Source organism: Ursus arctos, unplaced genomic scaffold, assembly GCF_023065955.2.
Source record: "Ursus arctos isolate Adak ecotype North America unplaced genomic scaffold, UrsArc2.0 scaffold_34, whole genome shotgun sequence".
NCBI classification, from domain to species: Eukaryota; Metazoa; Chordata; class Mammalia; order Carnivora; family Ursidae; genus Ursus; species Ursus arctos.
In genome coordinates this window covers 2,338,899-2,359,027 of record NW_026623030.1, presented here as the reverse complement: position 1 = coordinate 2,359,027, position 20,129 = coordinate 2,338,899, and the positions used below count along the sequence as shown (strand labels likewise).

Genomic DNA, 20,129 nt, shown 5'->3' with positions numbered 1-20,129 from the left:
CACTTGGCAGAGAGGCTGCCCAAGCACACGTCACATAGAGCCAGTGTCCCATAGCAGGGAGGCAGGTGAGCAGCAGTGAGGCTTGTGCCTCCAAACCAGTTGGCAGCTCAGAACTCCCAAGGCTGAGGATTGGGACTGTTAACTCCAGGGAGCATTCTTGCCACCTAAAGGCAGCCCTGGACTCAGCCAAGCGGGAAGATGGGGTTAGGTCAAGTGGGGACTAAGGTCAGAGTCAGCAGAAAGGAAGCAGAGGCAACCTGCAGGTCCGTGTTGGCTCAGGTCTTGAGAAGGGATGGTTGCAGGGGGCCACTAGGGCCACATGGTCCCCTGGGCAACTCAGCTGACAGCATCTGGGGCAGCAGCCCAGCTCTGGGATCTAATTGGCTTCACTGGGCCAGGAACCCACCTCTGCTGGGGGCTGCTTACCCTCACTGGCACATCAACCAAAGGCCAAGCGACTGTCTCTAAGGAAGCTGTGGTTACCACTCCAGAGGGCTGCACTGCTCCAGTGACCAGAAAGTGTCCGGAAAAGGGTGAAGAGTGCCCCATCTGCCCTCTCTGCTGGTCCACCCCAGGGTGAGGACATGCTGAGGCAGAGGCTTGGGGACATACACACATTCACCCATTGGTCTGGGTTCCACACCCAGGGACACAGCATGTTTTTCTTTCTAGTAGGTGACACAGGGTGACAGCGTCTGCCCCACGGGCCAGCATTCATCCTTCTCTGTGGCTTCTCACTCAACACTGACACCTTGAGACAGTTGAGACTTTGCCCTCCTCACCCCACGTGCTCCTGCTAGGGGCTGCTCATCCAGACAAGGCCACAGCCGCTCAGTTCTGCTTTCTCTAGTTTCTCTGGCTTTGGTGATCATCCCTGGGCTCCTGGAGAGCCAGCTCGGCTTTCCCTCTCTGCAGCCACCCATGGGAGCACAAGTGCTTCGGGGGAGGCCAGGCCTCTGTCCTAAGGGCAGCGGGCAGTTGGCATTTTCGAGATGGCTGTGGTGTAGAGAATAAACGTGGCCAGACAGCACAGGGTGGGGGGAGGGGCCGTATAGGGGCTGCAAAGGGGAATGTTGGCCACCCAGCTTCCCAACATGAAAATGGGTGAAGCCCTGCCTTCCCTGCCTCCCCGTGGGCTGCCAGGGGCTGCTGGGTGGACAGCATCTGGGGACGTGATGGGTCAGCACTTCTCAGAGTTGGCCCTCAACCAGGGGCCTCGAGCCAGGGGTGGGGAGGTGGCTCTCAGGGCCACCTACCTATTGCCCTTGCCACCGTTGTCCTCTCCATGGTGACCCACCTGTCTTGGAGCTGGACTGGGGAGAGGGTTCTGCCTGGGGAAGTCCCTGTAGGACCAGGCAGTATCCTCAGGACTTTTGTTTTCTTATGATCAATCGTCAAAGTTTGCTGTGGCAATTTAAGGTCAGATATCCCTTGGAAAGGCAGTGGACATTCTGATGGCATGGGGCTCCTCCTGCCCCGAGGCCTGCATGCAGCCCAGGGCCAGCACATCCACTTAACATCGGTCCTTCTCCACGGACAGGCTGGAGCATGCCCTTCAACATCCAGACAGGTGGCAGGGGCACCCCGATCCCCAGGATTGCCCCAGAGCAGGCAGCCCACAGGTTAGACCCTGCTCGCCGGGGCTCCTGCCGGACTCTGGGTGAGCATGGTCGGTGGCCTGGCCTCCTGGGCCCCTGAGGCTGGCAGAGTGCTGCAGGAGCCGTCAAGGTTCAGGGGTGGCCCTGGGGATGAGCTGCCATCCTCCCTGGACAGCAGTCACGGGCCTGTGTGCTGCACATCCAGGTGCTTTGTGGGCAGTTAGGACCCATGGGAGCTCTCCTGCGTAGGGTACTGGTAAGTCCCAGAAGGGGCCCAAGGCTCTTTTGGGCCCAGAGAATTCCTGAGGATCTAATGCAAGCCCACCAGGGTCTCCTGTCTCAGCACTCTCATGTGAAGCCCCAGGGGGCTTCCACTGTGCACAGGAATGCTTCCTCCTGGGGGCTCAGGGAGAGTGATTCCCACCTCCTGGTTCTGGGCCTCAGTGCCATGGTCTGTCAGCTAGAGATGGCAGTGCCCATCTCACGGGACTCTGGAGAGGGCTTGCACAAACCAGGGCTTGGAGTGCTGGGTACTGTGAGGTCCCCGGGGCAGGGCCGAGGAAGCTGGAGACCTCTGGGAGCACATAATGTCCCAGGCTAGTCTCTCTCCAGAGACTTTGCTGGGCAGGGGACTGGCACAGAACCCCTGAGCTCCCCTCACCCACTATGGGCCTCCCTCCTGCTATGACATTCAGGACCATGGGACCCCAGGCTGCCCAGCCCACCCTGGGCCTCAGTGTGCTCATGAGAGCACCATAAGTCCTGGTTTCCAGAGAACTACATACTCGACACAGACACCTTCTTCCTGGCCTAGGTGTGATGAGCACATGTTCTCAGCCTCCTTTGGTCTGACTTTATCTTACAGGAAGTGGATAAGGTATGAAGTGAGGTCATGAGCTGTGCAAGGTACAAGTGTCACTTGTCTGCTCCAGCCTTCGGTTCAGCCAGGAGGAGTCAACCGGCTCTGAAGCCAGCCAGGCCTGGGAGCGGGTCCTGGCCATACTGACCTTTCTGCTGTGTGACTCTGAACCAGTGCCCAAGCTCTCTGAACCCGTCCCCACATGTGAGTGTCAAATGATGATATGCATGTAGATGGTGAGGGGCTGTTGTGACGAGCGCCATGCGGATTTAGAACTCCTTTGAGACTCGACCTGTGGCGAGTACTCAGTCAGGAGACCCTTGTCCTCACATAACCCTGGGGTGGTTCGTGCTTATGCTTGTCTCCCTGTAAGTGAATGACCTCTAGAACCGCAGCCTGGTTCTTTCAGTGCCTGGCAGGGCGTAGCCGTCCTCCAGGGGGGAGGGAGGAAGGACAGAGAATGTGACAGCCCCCTGGCTGAAGGGGCAGATTGGACCCGAGCCCATTTGGACTAAGGGCACCTGGCAGGGGCGCATAGCGAGACTGGGAACACTAGTGGGCAGGAACTAGCCTAAGTGTAGGATAGGTGGAAACAAGCTGGCTCGGGGAGATGGGCACCAGGACAAGTGCCACCAGGATAGGGGCCAGGTGGATCTCAGGTGTTTGAGTGTGTGGGGAAGGAGGAGGAAGCAAGGAACTCATGGCATTGAGGTGGTGAGAGAGAAGTTTGTGGTGGCAGACCAGCGCTTGGTGCCAGCATCTCTCTATCCACTGTCCCTGCCTTTGCTGAGCCTCTCTTCACCTGGGAAGGGAGGAGCTGCTGGTAGTTGGCAGACAGTCCTAGAGCAGCATGCCCCACAGTGCTGCGTGCATACCAGAGCTATGGGTGCTGGGGACATGGTGTTATGTTCCTGGGTGAGGCTCTTCTCTCTGAGCCCATTCCTCATCTGTACAATGAGCACAGTCCCCCTTCCAGGTTACCCTGTGCTGAGAGAGAGGAGTGCTACCTCCCTTCTTGGAATAGAGTCGGAGGGGGGATCCTGAGCCCACCCTGCTTCTGCCCAGCCTGGTTACTCCCACCACCTTGACCCAGGGCCTTCTTCAGGCTCATCCTCGAGCCCAACTGGGAAGTGAGGCCCCTGCCAGCCGTAAAGCCCACTGGGGGACTGCCATGGCATCTCTGTTCTGCCCTTCCCCCTGAGGACGTTAGTGGGAAAGTCTTTACTCCACCTCCCACTGGATAGGCAAGGACAGCTAGCTCAGTGTAGCTGCGTGTCCCTACACACCCACTCCTCTGCCCCCCACAGGACCTTCGCCTGGCACAACTCCAGGGGGCGCCGTTCACATAGCTACCGCGTGCAGGGTGAGGACTGCCACGGCTCCCCCCGCCCGGCACTCCCTGCCGCCCCTACACCGCTTGGTCCGGGTCCTTTTGGGACCCACCGCCCCCCGCGGCGAGGGCTGCACCCCTCGCCGGGTGGGCAGCCCACTACCACCAGCACGCACCGGGCCAGGGAACCTGCGAGGATTGGCCGGCAAAAGTCAGTTGCGCTACTGGGCCCGCTTCCAGGCTGAGCGAGGGAGCGAGTGCCCGCGCCCCGTCCGGCTCTGCCCGCCCCGCCCCGGCCCGCTGCGAGCGAACGAGCCTCCGCGGCCATGGCCCGGCGCCCGCTCTAGCTCCGCTGCACAGATGCCACGGCGGAGCCGGCGGGTAGGAACTTGACCGGGGCCGAGGGCGGGGCGGGGGCCTGGGCCGCGACCGCCTCTCCTCCTCTGCCTGCCAGCTCCTGGCTTTCTGAAGCTTTTGCCCAGCCCTCCCCGGGTCGGCTTGGGCGGCCACCCCCGCCCCGGCCCCCTGCCCGCCAGGCGCAGCAGGAAGCCCGCGGGCCGTGGTTTCCCGGGCGCCGCGGCGGAGGAAGTCGGCCGGCGGCGGGGCCGCGGCGCCCCCATGCCCCCGGGCCGGCGCCCTGCACAGCGTCAGGTGGGCGGCCGGGCGGGCCGGGTGGCGGCGCGCGGGGGCGGGCGGCGGGCACCAGCGGAGCCCGCACCCGCGCTCGCGCCACCGGGGGAGAAGCCCGCGCAGCGAGCCCCGGGCGACTCCAGCCCGGGGGCCGCGAGCCGGCGCGCGGGGGTGTACGCTGCGCCGCGCGAAAGCGAAAGCCAAAGCCGCTCTCCCGCCACCGGCCCGAGCAACTTCGCGGCGGGCGGCGCCGAGGAGCAGCAGCGCGGGGCCGCTCCCGGGGATGGTGAGCGGGCTGGCCGGGTGGGCAGCGGCGCCCGGGCGCGGTGCTTCCCCAGCTATAAATAGCTGCCGTGCGGGGGCGGGAGGATGGTGCCAGCGGTTTGTGAGCACCTAGCCTGCTCTGAGCCCGGAGCTGGGCCAGGACCTTGCCCCGCGGCAGAGTGGGAGGGAAGGTGCAGAGGGGCGCGGGGCGGGGGCGCGGGCGCGGGACAGGGGTGCGGCACACGCAGGCGGGGCCGCGGTGGAGTTGCAGGCTAGGCTACCCCCACGCACTTAGTTGTTTGTTGTTTCTGCTTTTCCGCGGGAGGGGGAGGGGAGGGGTAGCCAGCAGTTCTGGGGACCTAGTGTGCGACGTCTCATTTGGTAGAAGAGGCTGGAAGCGGGCGGGCGCCAGCTGCAGGCAAATTGCAGGCTTCCCCAAACGCTGCCTGTGCTGGGGACTCATTACCTGTGGATGGCGCGGGGAATCCCTTGCCCTCGGGAGCCCAGCCAGGACTGCTGGTTGGGTGGAGGGCGATGGCGCCCCTGGCGGTTTCTGTACAACCCTGCGGCCAAAGAGGCGGGCCCTGGTGGGTTTGCAGTGGAAGCTGCAGGACTTCCTGCCCCCAGGGGTGTTCAACCTAGCCTACCCTTGGCTGTGCCTCCAACCTTAAGCCTGGAACAGGACAGTGGCTCCAAGTGTTGGGGCGGGGGCAGGGCCCTTCGCTTTTGGGGTCATCAGGAAGATGTGGAGTCTTGGCTCCAAAGGCCTCAGGACTCCTGAGGAGGGTGGCCCCTGAAGGAGATGGAGCTGTCTGGGCCAGCTGTGGGAGAGGTGCTGCCCTGCCAGCCTGGCGATGTCTGTGATATTCACCTTACTTGGGGACAGGCGGGGTGCAGTGGGAAGAGCAGAGTAGTCTGAGTTTTACCATACTTCCAGCTCCCTGCTGGCTGTAAGACAAGTCTCTCCCTGTGAGCTCTAAATTGATATCCCATGTTGGAGAAGCTGGACAGGCACCCTGTCAGTACCATTGGCCGCTGGGGCTCACAGCCACCAAGTGCAGCCCTACACAACCTCTCCAAGTAGTCTTGCTGTTTGGGAGGTTCATATGGGTTTGCCCGCGACAGGTGTCTCCCTAAGATTTTGGAGGATGCTGGTGTTCTCTCCAAGGCTGCTCCTGACCTGAGGGCCAAGGGTCCAGATTCTGTCCTCGCTCAGCTTTGGGTCAGTTAGGCTGCCTCACTGAGGCTAGCCTGTGGGAAGTTTTTATGCTTCTCTGGGGGGAGAGGCCCTAATCTACCCCAGCACCCTTCCCTACTGAGGGGCTCCCTTGCTCTCTCCAGCTCATCACCCGCATGGAAGCAGGTCCTCGGCTGGAAGCAGCCTGCTCCCACAGCCCCAAGCCCGCTGCTCCTGGGAATGGGATGCCAGCAGGCTGCCCGCCCTCGCCTATTTGGAGCGCTGAGTCACCACTGCACCCATGCCAGGTGGGGGGGGGGGCGGGCGCTGCAGGAATCCCTCTGCCGGGGGAATGGGTTCTCCCTTGGGTGCTCACAGCACTGTGTTTTCTGTGAATAGGAATGCTGGAGCTGAGCAGCCCTGGGAGGCCTGTTCACCTGTCATACTGTGGCACGTGGGGCTAACTGGGGACTGGGAAGGCCTAGGATGATGGTCCGTCCACCCCCCACCCTCGTGCAGCACACACCTCCTGTCATAAGTCAGCACCCAGGCCCTGCTACTGCTGCTGCGTACCTACTCTTTTGTCCCCTCTGGGGGATCCATTCCAAGGAGAAGGAGAAAAGATCTGTGGGGAAGGCTGTTCAGCCAGCATTGTTCATAATAATTCTAAAGACTAGGCCCAGGTGCCCACCAGGAGGGGACTGGATGGGTTTGGATACACCTGTGGGGTGATGTGCTGTCATCATTTTAAATGACAGGGGTTTTTGATGATACAAAAAAATACCTGTGCTCTGTTTACCGAGTTAAAATTTAAGATAAAAATTACAAGCTCCGAAAAAACAAAAACAAAAACAAACCCACACTCCTTTGTTCTCCTGCTCAGGATACTCTGGGTGATAAGGTCAACCCTAGGGGGTTGCCCATTTCTTCCCCACTTGACAGAGGTTCCTCCTTCTCTGGCCCCTACTCCTTCCTGGCTTTTCTCTGGCTTTCCTAGAACACTCCCTCCCCAAAGTCCTTATTCTCTCAGCCCGTTGCTCCTCGTACCAACCATGCACGTATGTCTGTCTCTCCTACTAGTAGGGAACCCCTCTGGTGGGTGTGCCTGACCCATCCACGAGACTCCTGGTTCCTGGGATGCACTCGGCTTTCTGTGCAGTTGCCAGGCCGATCTGCCCTGGGAGACCCAGAGGCTGCTCTGGAGCAGCTCCTGAGTTGGGCCTCCCCAGCACCCAAAGGGGATTCATCCGGGGCATAAACTCTCCAGAGCCTATTCAGGCCTTGGTTCATGCTGGGACTCACTCAGGGGCACCCTAGAGCTGTACCGAGGTTGAGGGGACTTGGAGGCCAGGGTTTGTGGCTTTGCCCTGGAACATTCCTTTCCTGGAGGCTGCTCAGGCAGGCCCAGTGGGGCCACATCCCTGTCTGCCTAGCCTGACTCTCATTTGGGAGGGCTTCCCTTCCCCCCAGAAGGCCAGGATCTCTTCTGGGGGCCTGAGGTGCCAGTGAGGAAGAGAGACACAGTTGCTCCTGCCCAACCCTAGGTATCTCAGAGTCCAGGAGGCCATGGCAGGGCAGGCCAGGGTTCAGGTCCTTGGGACTGGCTACTGATCTCAAGCATCCTATGAGCAGCCCCTGGTCAGGTAGGGGAGGCCCTGAGAAGGCCCCAGACAGACATAGGCCCCTCTGGCTGCAGCAGCCTGGGGTGAACTGGAGAGGGTCCAGACAGCCACCTGCCCAGCTGCCCACCTGTTGTCTCAGCAGTCTGAGCACCCTTCGGTCTCCCACAGTACTGTTGGCATCTCACTGCCTTTCCCTGCTTAGTTTTTCCCCAAGGCACCCAAGCCAGTCTCCTTTGTGGCCTTTCTGGGTACTCCCAGGGGTGGTTACTTTCTCTTCTGTCTTCCTGCTTGAGTCTTGCCAGGTGCCCCAGCTGAGCATGACCCCAGTAATAGCAGAGTGGGGAAGGGACACCCGAGTCCTGTGGGTAGGGCAGCAGGGGACAGCAAGAGGAGCCCAGCAGAGTTCTGGAAGACCGAGGCTGGAGGCCATGCCCAAAACAGGAGCTTAGGGGCCTAGATTATGAAGTCTCTGAGACGCTCAGAGGTACTGGTGGTAGACGCTTGCTCCCCATTCGTCTGCCAGCGGGTGTTCCCATTCCCACCTCCCCTTTCAAAGGTGCGTTCTCAGGTCTTCAAAGGCCCTGGCTCAAAACTGAAGTGATTTGGTATCACTGCTTGGTTCTGTCTAGTCTGTAAATCATAGATCACATTGCTGACCTTCTGTACCTTTGTAAACATTCAGGGAGATCACAGGGGGAGAGACCTGAAGAGGGGAAGACTGATCCCGGTCTGGCCCCACACCAGGTCACTAGGTAGCTTCGGGCAGGTTGTCTGAACTCACCTTCCCCCTCTGGAAGATGAGGGGTGGATTGATTACACACTTGGATAGTCCCTGCCAGTGTGGGTGTGGGAGGAATCAGAATCTGCACCCAGTCCCCGTGGCCTGAGCCTCGTCCACTCAGTGACAAGCTCGTGCCCTGGGTCTGAGTGCGGCTTAGATGGAACAGAGCCCGACTGGGCCACACCTCCCACCTGCCTCCTTCTCTGCTTTGGCATTTCCGGGCCCCTTGTTTCCCTGGGGGGCCTTTGCCTGTGCCCTTGGAGTGCAGGAGGCCCCAGGGGGAGCTGTCACCAAAAGATGGGATCCATGAAGGTGACGAGTGCATCTGGGAGCCCCAGAATGACCTTGGGGTGTACTGTCAAGAAGGGCCTGAACAGCGGCCCTGCACAGGGCACTTGGAGCTACCGTGAGAATCAGAACTGTATCTGGACATGTGGTTTTGGGCTGCCAAGCTCAGAGTTGGTTCTTTTTTTAAAAAAAAAAAGATTTTATTTATTTGACAGAGAGAGAGGGAACACAGGCAGGGGGAATGGGAGAGGAAGAAGCAGGCTCCCAGCGGAGGAGCCTGATGTGGGGCTCGATCCCAGATTGCTGGGATCACTGCCGGGAGCTGAAGGCAGACGCTCAATGACTGAGCCACCCAGGTGCCCCTCAGAGTTGGTTCTGAGCCATGGGAAGAGGCTGTGCTGGCAGCCCTGCTGGTGTGCAGGGAGGGGGTCCAGGAGTATGGATGGGCAAGGCCCTCCAGCCCACACTGATCAGGAATCTGGGGGAGGGGAGTCCCTGCCCCTCCAGGAAGAAGCTTCCCCCAGACCACAGTATGCTGGAGACAGCATGAGCCTTAGGAGTGAGCACGACCTTAGCCTGGCAGCCAGGAGCAGTGCTCCATGCCAGCGGGGGCATCTGCTGTCCATCCCTGAGGTGCCACCTGCCAAGATTTTGGTGACCAGAGGCCAAGGCCTGGTGGCCTTCCTACCAGGCACCAGCCTCACCCTGCTTTCCAGCCCCCTTTGTGAGGGGACAGTGTGTTCATGGGCAAGAGTGTAGGGTGACCTGGCAGCACCCCACCCCTTCCACCAACCAGCTCTCAGCTCCCCTGGGAAGGTCCCCAAGGGCCCCCAACCATGCTGGCCAGCCTCCATGAACCCCCAGGCTTGCCCCAGTGTGGGGCTCAGCTTTTCAAGCTCTGTTTCCTTAAGCGGCAGGAGGATGCCCTAGTCTCAAGGCTACAGGGAGGGTTTGTTAACTTGTATCAAGCGCTCAGCCCAGAGTCTGGGGCTCCATGAATTATTCAGGTGGTTATAGTCTGTCTCAGTGACCTCATCTGCCGGCCAGGAGCCTGGAACCACTTGGACGCACTGGGGGTCGGCTGAGATGCTCCCGGGGAGCTGCACATGGGTGGAGCTTCGAGCACGTCCCGGTTTCTGAGTGCTCCGAGGCTGCTGCTGTGCACCCCCAGCTGCCCATAGTTCTCCAAGCGGGCATCATCCCAGACAGGAATTGAGTGTGTGCCTGCACTTTGGCAGAGGGGAGTCTTGGGGTGCAGCCAGAGCTACGGGACAAGAGGGCAGCTGGGTGGGGCACAGGGAAGAAGTAGGAGGGACCCTGAGTCATGGCCCCGCCCAGCACCAGTGCTGCCTTCCTCCCTCGGGGGTGAGCCCCATCCCAGACCCTCTTCATGGGGTCCTTGCTGCCCCTGGCTCCCACTCCTGCCCTCACTTCTCTGTGATCCTGCTTTGGCCTGTCCTTCAGCCCCCAAGGGCAGGCCTCCCTCGGGTCACTCCCAGCTGCCCCTCCCCTCAGGCACTGCTGCCTCCTCCCTTCCCGTGAGACCCCTTCTTCCTCCCGCTCAGATGCCTCCTGGCACATCCCCTGCACCCTCCCTGAGGCCTGCGCACGTGGCGCCTGCTGCTGCAGGTGGAACCTGGCTGTACCCCTACGTCCCGTGTGCAGACAGCCCTCTCCTGCTGCCTGTCCGCTCCCTGGGAGCTCCCTGTTCTCTGAGGGGCTTCCGAGCAGGCCCGGCCTGGCAGGGCTGTCTTCTTCTGAGGGGCAGTATGTGGGAGTGTGCTTTGGCTTCTTCCCCTCTGTAGGGGGGCAGGAAGTGTCCCACTTGTCTCGGGGCTGCTGGTATCGTGGGGTCTCTGGCCGCAAACACGGAAGCCCGGCGCTGCCTGCTCAGGCAGAAGGCAGAGTCGTTGGCTTACTTGCCACCCTGCCAGCTTATGACGCTGCCTGGTGGCTCCACGCCCTCAGGCCAGCTGTCCCTGGAGGCTGGCTGCATGTCTGCAGGAACCTCCCCGGGGCTTCTGGTGTCTGTGGTTCCCTTCTGAATTTCTGCGGACTCTCTGGCTGATCTGTGTGGTCCTCCAGCCTTGCCTTTCTGAAATAGATGGGTATGTTCTGGCTGCGTGCACATATCTGGAAGGGAAATGGATTAATAGGGCGCCCTCGTGTGAAAAGATCCAAACCACGCCCTGAGACGTGGTACCAAGTAGACCTGTCCTCACAGGGTGCATCCTGGTCCCATCTCTCCTCAGGGATAGGCTAAAAGCCCTTCGGGAGTCTGGCTCTCAGGCACAGGGACGCTCCTGGCCGGTACAGAGGCCGCTCAGCCAGGCTCTCAGTGGCTGCAGTGGAAGGTAGCCCAGCGGCCCCAGCCGTGAGGAGGGAAGCCACCTGCATTCCGGGCTTGGCTGCCATCCAGCAATGTGGCTGGGGCCTCGGGTTCCCACGTACACAATGAGCAGTTTGAGCCAGCTAAGTGTGCTTGAAAATGTCCATGATCGTGGAACTCTGATGCCACCGGATTTGTCAGTGCCCGGTTGGGAGCAGCATCCTGGGAATCAGGAACGGGGTGCAGGAGGAAGGGTAGGGGCGGGAAGGGCAGTCCCAAAGGGTGAGATGGGCAGGCCTGTGGTGCCGTGGCATGACAGGGAGCGGGTGGCAGGCAGACCCCCACTCCTGCTCACTATGCATCCAGAAAGTGTCTTATCTAAGGCACTGCCTTGCTTCAATGAGCAGATGACAGCCCCTGCCTGTATATGACTGCTGGTGGGACTAGCAGTGCCCGGCCACCCCTCACAGTCCCAGGTTGGCCCACTCCGGGGGGTGACATGGTAAGTCTTCCAGAGAGGTGGTTTTTTTTGTTTTGTTGTTGTTGTTGTCTTTGTTTGTTTTTGTGTTTGTTTTTTTGTTTTGTTTTGCTTTGTTTTTAGCATGCTTACTGGCTCATTTTGGTACATCCCATACCTCTTCCAAGAAAAAAACCGAACAGGTAAATGCCCTGTGTCTTTGATTCTAGAACTTGGGAGCAAGAGCAGGAGTTTGGGGTTCCCTCTCTGAAGGGACCCTACCCATGTCCTCCACTATCTGCCAAGTCTGCTGTGGTCACCTGGCCTACCCTGCAGAGGGCCAAATATGTTTTACCTCTGGCATTGCCTTCTCGGCCCCCCACTTTTTCACGGGAGAGAGGGGAGCTGGCCCTTGCCTGACCAGGAGCCTGGAGGCATGCTGCCACCAGCCCCCTCCAGTGCAGGGCTCATGTGCACACCCAGAGCTCTGAAGAGGATTCATTTCCCTGTGACCAGAATTGTTTCCCACTTACCCTGGAAATCTCCAGGGTGAGGGACTGGCAGGGAGATGGAGGAGCTAGGCTTCTGTGAGCAGGAAACCCTTCTCAAGCTGGGCACCTTGCCTGCTCTGCCAGGTTTGTGTCACGTTCCTGGGGCCCTGGAACTGAAGCAGACCTGCCCCCACTTAGGATGCATTCCCAGCTGCAGGCCCACCCCCTGACCATCTAAGGGGCTGACCCTGAGTGGTCCTGGCAGAGACTTAGAAGGGCAGCAAGCCAGGAGGGCTTCAGAGAGGAGGTGACATCACAGCCAGGCTTGAGAGGACACAGCAGAGCTGGCTGGACAGAGGAGGTGAGAGGGCACCCCAAAAAGTGAGAAGCATCAAATTCACAGCTCTGTAAGGGGGCAGGCTTGGTGAGTGTCCAGCGTCAAGGGAGGAGGGGTGCAAAGGCCAGTGAGGCTCAGGCTTCAGCTGAAGTAGGTAAGGAAGCTGGCTGGCAAGGGTATAAGCAGGGGAGGGAGCACCCACATTATCTTTTTCCTAACTTGTCCTGGCCCAGGCTGGGTGGCTGGATTGGAGGCAAGAGTGGAAGGAAGAGGCAGGATGAGGCCCAAGCTGGGGCAGGAATGTTAGGAGCACAAGGTGCAGGCTTGGATGCCAGGGAGGGGCAGGGGTGTGAGGACAACCCTGGGGTTCTAGCACAGTGGAAGAAACCTTTTCTAACAATTTATGAAGAATGAAATGGGCCACCTCCAGAGGTGGCGAGCTCCCCAGACGTGCAGGCTGAGGCTGGTGCCCACCAGGCAAGTTGTGGGGATCAGGTATTGGGGCCCATGTACCCCAAGTGCCTGGAGCCTCTTGAGACAATGGCACGATATCTGGGGCCCCATAACCCTTGCCCCTGCCCACAGCCAGGCTCACCCCACATCCCTGGCAGGCCTGGCTTCAGACCTCCTCCCCTCCCCCAGTCTGTGCCCTGACTCAGCTAGCATGGAGGGCAGGGGTGACTTGGGAGGAACGGGGCCACTTACCAGGGGAGGGTCCAGAAAAGTCAGCGCCCTTCTCCTCACACAGTCACCCCCAAACATGATTTGGAGGAACAAATGTGAGTCTTCCATTCATCCTCCCTGATTGCTCCCCAAAGGACGTCAGGCGCCCTCCACCCCCAGGTGCTCATAAGGCAGCTGGGGAGAGACCTCCTGACCCCAGATCAAGGTGCACTGGGAAGAGTGATCTCCCCCTCTCCTTTGAGTCTTCAGAGTGAGGGAAGAGGGAGGCATTCAGTGAAATCCAGGGTCTTTCTGGGCCCTTATGGTTGACATTGCAGAGCAGGGCACGCCCCTCTGTGCCCTAAGGAGGAGTGAGATCCGGGAGCAGTAGGGTCACACCCAGCTCCCGGACTTGGCCTGTGGCCGTGGGCCAGCCCTGGCACACGCCTGCCATGTCTTGGCACGTGGCCGGGCTGTGTTTCTGGCTTTCCCCCTCTCCTGTTAGGTATGGGAAGGACCCCGAGGCCAGCAGTGGAGGGCTGGAGATGGGGGGGTGGAGGCTTCCCTCTGGGCTAGTTGGGCTTGTCCTCCCTGTCCTCAGAACTGGGGCGTGACGAGGGACCAATTCTGGGGCTGCCCCTCATGCCGTGTGACCTTGAGGGAGTCACTCCTCACCTCTGAGCTATGCCTTCCCTGACAGAGCTGTGCGAGGCCGTGGTGAGGACCATGGTGATGTCTGCCGTGCCGTGGAAGAGCCGGGCTCTTTAGTCTTATGCTGCTAGGCCTGGCAGGCAATAGAGATGGTACCTTCTCGGCCACTGCTGTACATCGGGGACAGGGTGTCAGGGCCGCACTGCCAGACTGCTTGTCCTCTCGAGTGGCAGCTTTTCCTGAGCTGCTGCAGAAGCCACTGGGCCCGGTGGGAAGATACAGCGTTGGTGTCGGTGCCGTGGGTGAGAGTGGCCTCAGCCTCCCAGTTTCGTCCAGGCCGGGAAGCAGCTAGTACCTTGTCTGGTACTGCCTGGGATGAAGGGTGGCTGCCAACCTTCACACAGCACCCCCGGACTGCTTGGAGGTTAGCGGGTGTGTGTCCAACATGGAGGCTGGCCGGGCTTGGAGCTGTGGGTTTTAGGCTCCTCTCTTGCTTGAGTGGCTCAGGGCTGGAGGTGCCCTGTCTTCCCTCCCGGGGCTGCTGGAGCATGGACTTAGTCACTGAGCACCCGCGGAAATAGGGCCCGGGGGTGGCACCCCCTGGGTACACTGCTGGGGGCCCTGGGTGGAGGAGGCGGCATTGCTCACAGCCCCAGTCCCTTCTGAGCAGGAATTTCTCTAGGGTGTTGGCTGCAGGGAGCCAGCTGTGAGCCTGCCTGCTCCTTCCAGAGCCCCAAAGTCCTGCCCCAGAGATGTTAACTCCTAATGTCCAGGTAATGCCCAGGCCCTGCAGCCTCAGGCTTACTTCTCTTCACTTACAATTCACTCCCTTGGTCATCCTTTCCTTCACCGTGCCTCGACTGGACCAGTATGTCTCAGACACTGTGCTGGGTGTGGGGATGCCTCAGGGAACCAGACCTGAAGCTGCCGATGGGCAGGGTGCCCAGTGCAGCAGTGGGCTGAGCACAGACTGAGGGAGATGGTGGCGGGGCTCCCCAGAGCCAGCCCTGCTCCAGCTCAGCCTTCAGACAGTGAGGTTGGATGGCCAAGAAGTGGAGGAGGGGGTCCTGGGCGGAGTGCACCCTGGACAAAGGCAGGTTGGAGGGAACCTGGGCATTCTGCGAGCTGCAGGTCATTTTCAGCCCAGCCCTCTAGTCTCTGGGCATCGCTGGAGGGAAGGGTGGGGGCCAGGCTTGAGCCTGTCTGGCCAGCGACAGCTGCCAGAAGTTCACAGTGGCCACCTTTTGACCCATCTATTTGGCCCTAGGAGTTGGTCCTGTGGCTGAGTCAGCACCTGTGCGGAGGCACAGAGGCTCTGGGCTTCTCCCACTGGTTGCATCTGACTAGGCATGACCTACATGTTTCCTGTTGGGGACAGAACAAGTACATACGTGCCATGCAGCCATTCGGAAGAGGAGAGTGCAGAACAGTGCGTGTATCCTTCGCCACCACCTGCAGGGGGAAATAGGTGGGGGTGGCCACACTCTCATTCCTCTCAGGACAGCAATAGGGGTCCGAGTGCCCTCTGGTCCTGTGGCAGGCTCCAGCCGCAGCAGCGCCCCTCACACGCCCACCTCTGTCCATCTCACAGGGCATCTGGCGGATCCCCGTGGACGAGATCGACCGGCCGGGCAGCTTCGCCTGGCACATGAACCGCTCCATTGTGCTGCTGCTGAAGGTGCTGGCCCAGCTCCGGGACCACAGCACCCTGCTGAAGGTGTCCTCCATGCTGCAGCGGACCCCGGACCAGGGCAAGTGAGTGCAGCCGCCCAGCCTAGTGTGTGCTCGGCCCCATGAGAACAGCTGGCGTTGCCGTGGTCAGAGCACGGGCACACATGCAGGCTAGAGCCCCTCACCCACCCAGAGCGTCTCTCCGCTGGTTGGGGAGCCTAGACCAGCCCTTCTCTTCAGTCAGGGGCCTGTCTGTCCGGTATCTAGACAACACCTTGCCCTGTGCCCCCTGGGGCAAACACAGGCTGTGGACAAGCTACCGCTTCCTTTCCTCCTGCTTCCCTTTAGCTTGGGGCTTTCAGAGTGCTGTCAGGTTGTGGGGAAGACAGGTGTCCAAGTGATAGCCAGGGTCACCCAGGTGAAGGCGAGTGTAACCGGCCAGGCAACAGGGGGACCTGTGCCTCAGAGGTAACCAGGGATCTCTTTGCCGGACGGGATGGGACAGGTAGGCCCGAAGGACATCTGCTGCAGCCGCCACTTGGCGGGAGTTGTGGAGGATCCTGGGAGACGTGGTCTGGCCCAGTTGGGCCAACAGCCGTCCTCTGCACCTGCACCATTTTACCTTCTCTCATCTCGTTCACCTGTAGGAGCTGGGGTGGGGCCTTCAGCCGGGGCCTGGGGTACCCTGGAGACAGGCTCTACAGAGAGAAGCCAGAAGCCCCCAGCTCTCACTCGGCCCGGCCCTGCCCACCCCACTCCCGGGGCTCATGGCCAGGTCCGGAGGGCCCAGGGCAGTCTGTGCTGGGTGCCGAGGCAGGAGGCTCAGGGAAGGCTTTTGGGGAGTGGACCCAGGCAGAAGGGATGCTGAAGGACCAGCAGGTGTTCTCAGGGCAGGGCCACCATCCAGGGCCGTGTGGCTCTGAGGCTCTGCCGTCTTCTCTGGCCACCCCCGTGTGCTTGCAGGAAGTATCTGCGAGATGCTGACCGCCAGGTCCTGGCACAGCGGGCCTTCATCCTCACTGTGAAGGTGCTGGAGGACACTCTGAGCGAGCTTGCAGAGGTATGCCCGTGGCCCCTGTCCCCTCCCAGGTGGTGGCCCCAGCCCTTCGCTTCACTGCCACGAGGCAGGTCCCATGTCCCCACCTGTGCAGTAGTGGGGAAGGTCAGTACAATAAGGAAGTGGCAGACACTTAGTGAGTTGCTGACCCACTTGGCATATGTGGACTTGTGGTCAGGGAGGACAGTAGTGACACTCCCTGAGGCTGCTGTGCATGAGGGGCACGTGAGGGCCCAGAACAGGAGAATTCAGCTCCGCCACAGGCCTGCGTGGCGGCCCCTGGCAGGTTACCTGCCCATAAGCCGCCCAGGACTGCCTTGAGGCCCGCACTTAGAGGAAGGCCATCCCCGCACAGGCCAGGCCTACACCTCTGGAGCAGCACCAGCTCCAGTGCCCCATCAGTCCTCTCAAGACTGGAGGAGCAGAACAGGGAGCGACTTTCTCAGGCGGGTCTGAAGGCCCAGCCTGGGCCAGCTAGCAGACCGCCAGACCCAGAGTGGCCCCCGGGTGTCAGGGGTGCTTTGTTGTGGTAGAAGCACAAAAGACACAGTCTTTTACGTTCGGTTTTCTCGTAGGGGTCAGAACGCCCAGGGCCCAAGGCCTGTGGCCTCCCTGGAGCCAGGATGACCACTGACGTCCCCCACAAGGCCAGTCCCGAGGATAGTCAAGAGGGCCTCCCCCACTCCAAGAAGCCCCCTCTGGCTGATGGCTCAGGGCCAGGGGCCGAGCCAGGGGGCAAGGCGGGCCCTCTCAACCACCGGCCTGTGGCCATGGAGGCAGGAGACAGTACAGACCAGGCCGGGGAGCGGAAGGACAAGGAGAGTCCTCGGGCAGGGCCTACCGAGCCCATGGACACGGGTGAGGCCACTGCTCGCTGCTCAGACTCCGAACGGGCGCCACCACCACAGCCAGGCCGCCCCCCAAGGGACCGGGGCCCCGAGAGCCGTCCCACGGAGCTCTCCTTGGAGGAGCTGAGCATCAGTGCCCGGCAACAACCCAGCCCGCTCACGTCGGCCCAGCCAGCCCCTGCTGCCGCCCCTGCCACCACCCCTGGGGCCAGAGGGGGCAGCCACCCCGAGGAGCCACCCACACGGCCCAGCCGAAAGAGGAAGCTCCTAGAGGACACGGAGTCGGGCAAGACACTGCTGCTGGATGCCTACCGTGTGTGGCAGCAGGGCCAGAAGGGTGTGGCCTACGACCTGGGCCGCATCGAGAGAATCATGTCCGAGACCTACATGCTCATCAAGCAGGTGGGTGCCGTGGACAGGCCTGCGGCTCTGTCCTCACGGCAGGCCCTTCCCGGCCGGGGGGCCGTAGGGCCTTTGGGCCATGCTTGTTAGGTGTCATTCCCACCCCAGCCCCGCTGCTCACTTCCCTCCGTTTGAGGTTTTCTACCACGAGCATGCTGTAGAGTCAGAAAAACTCGGGTCACGTCCAGTCCTCGTGTGGTACGCTGTAAGTATGGGGCGATTTTGTCAACCGCAGCTCAAGAGAGCTGGAGAAAATACACACACACAAGAAAAGAAAAAAAACAAAAAGGAGAAGCAATGTCCTTGGAAAACTCTATTCTCAACTTTAAAGGAAATGAAACCATTTGCAGAAATCTCATCACATCCAACACAGGGGGACGGGACCCCTGATCCACCCCCTCGGGGCCAGGCTCTGGGGCACTTCCTCCGAGACCTTTGTGGCCAGCACCTGAAGGTGGCTGCACTGCCCTGAGTAGGTGACGCGGCTGCCACACTTCTTATTTTTTGTTTTCCTTTAAAAAAAATTTTTTTTTACTACATTAGACATGTGGTTATTTCTCTATTTAAAATGATTTGCACAGAAAGAGCCCCAGAACTGCAGTGGCTGGTTCAGCCTGGGTGCCGGTCCTGATACGCGGTTTCTTCCCAAATCGTGTCTGTTTGTGGTACCCTTTGGAGAGTGCCTGTTCTGTCACCCCCTTACAAGCATCCAGGATCAACCTTTCTTTGGTCTGTTGCTGATGAATTAGGAAGAACCTCCCTTCCCTGCTGGTGAGGGTGGGCCTTTCCCCGCCCTGCCTGCCCCGGCCTGGCTACTCCTGCTGCCCCAGCCTGTCTCCCTCACGCCCTGCCCGCTGCTCCACCAGGGCAGCCCTGTGCCTCCCTGGCCTCGTTGCCATCCCCCTGTGCCTTGGGCTCTTGGTCCCTGGGTCAGTCAGACCTCCCTCCACCCAGGCCTCAGACTCTAAAAGGCCCTGCATCCCACTCACTTGAGGAGCAGGGTCTGGCTCTGATGCCGCCAGCCTCAGCCCCTGAGGACGCAATATGACACGGTCCCAGACGTGATCTCCACAGGACCAGCCGGGCCCAGAGTAGTGGCCCTGGGGGATGGACCCGGGAGATGGGTATGTGCTTCCGCCCGTGCTCCCCAGCCAGGCCGGGAGTGTCGGGGGGTCTTCAGAGGAACTGGTCCTCACACTCCAGGCGCCGGGACGAGGCCACCCACCATGGCCGGGCCCTTTGACTTTGAGCGTCTCCTTGCTCAGGTGGACGAGGAGGCCGCGCTGGAGCAGGCCGTGAAGTTCTGTCAGGCCCACCTCGGGGCTGCCGCCCAGAGACAGGTGAGCTGAACCCAGCCTCTGTTGCCTCCTCGTACAGGGCCCACCCCATGCCAGGGCCCCAGGCTGCAGACTGAGAAGTGGGCACACCTCAGGAGGGACCGTTTCTGAGGTCAGCATGGGCCGAGGGAGGATGGACGGGAGGCAGCTGAGCCTCACGCCCCCAGGGAACCCCTGATCGCTGGCCCAGGTGGGGCAGCATCGTATGGTGGGTGGGGCCTTGGCAGGCCCAGACCCCAGCTCTGAGGGTGTGACCTGAGGGGTCCCTTCAACTCAGCTGCTTTTTCTGTAAATGGGGAAGATGGTTCTTACCCAGCTGACCTCACCTGGAAAAGTGACTTCATTTGGGACAAAGGTAGAGGGAGTGATGGGCTGGGATGTGAATTGGCTAGGAGCAGAATGGATGGGGGTCCTGGGGTTTATTCAGCAAGGGAGGGAGCAGAGTGGTGCTGGGTCTGAGAAAGACTCTCCCCGCTGTTGAGGGAAGACAGTGGGCTGGTGTAGGGACTCAGTGAGCAACAGGTGGGTTTGAGATGTCAGAAGATGCGCCAGTGTGACTTGGTGTCAGGGAGGAGGGGTGAGGCCCACTGGGCTCTGGCCGGTGGATCTTCCTCTAGGAGAGAGGTCTAGGATGGAGCCCTTCAGGGGGTAGGTGCCCCTGAAGCCATTGGTTTGAGGCTCAGAGGCCACAGCTTTTGAGGAGTGGTGGGACTGAGGAGGGGGTAAGTGGTCAGGGCTGAAGGAGAGGGGTCTCCTGGGAGAGGCCCAGCTCAAGAAAAGGCCCATAGGCAGGGTCTGGCCAGCAGAGAAAGGGGGCACCCTGTCTAAAGCTGGGGGGACATTGCAGTCCTGTTCAGTAGTGCCAACGGGGCATTTTCCTGCACCACACATGGGCATTTCTGCAGGAGTGACCCCTGGGCCTGGGTCGTTGGGTCAAAGGGCAGATACTTGCCATTTGAATGTGCGTGGCCTCTTGTCCTTCCGCAGCAACACAAGAGAGCAGGTCTTGCCCTCCCATCCTCTCCCACACACGGCCCTTTCTTGGCATCTCCCCCCTGGGGAAGTACTCACAGGGAGTCCGGAGGCAGGATCTCAGGACAGTGGGCATCCATCCACCTACGGTCTGGGGACTCAAGTCCCAGGTCCCCCAGCAGCAGGCTGGTGGATGCCTCAGTGTCCAGACAGGCTTCCTCTCAGTGAAATGGGGCAGCAGGCCACCATCCCTGCCCAGACTCTAGGTCTGAGGAAGTCCAGTTCAATCTTGACCAAGCGGGCTGATCCCCCAGCTGAGGACCAGCTTCCCAGGGGAGACATGCCCCAGGCCACCAGCAGTCCCC

General features: G+C 60.7%; 1 protein-coding gene across 3 annotated transcripts in view; it reads left to right on the top strand.

The window, feature by feature from the left end:
• The window catches only part of CABIN1 (calcineurin binding protein 1), a 151,405-nt gene that overhangs the window by 122,510 nt on the left and 8,766 nt on the right, over positions 1 to 20,129 (top strand). For all 3 annotated transcript variants that reach the window (XM_044379954.3, XM_026487907.4, XM_057305903.1), the window contains exons 30-33: positions 15,069 to 15,232; positions 16,112 to 16,208; positions 16,781 to 17,455; positions 18,721 to 18,795. In XM_044379954.3, coding sequence (XP_044235889.1) covers positions 15,069 to 15,232; positions 16,112 to 16,208; positions 16,781 to 17,455; positions 18,721 to 18,795 — 1,011 coding nt within the window. The remainder of the gene's footprint in view (positions 1 to 15,068; positions 15,233 to 16,111; positions 16,209 to 16,780; positions 17,456 to 18,720; positions 18,796 to 20,129) is intronic.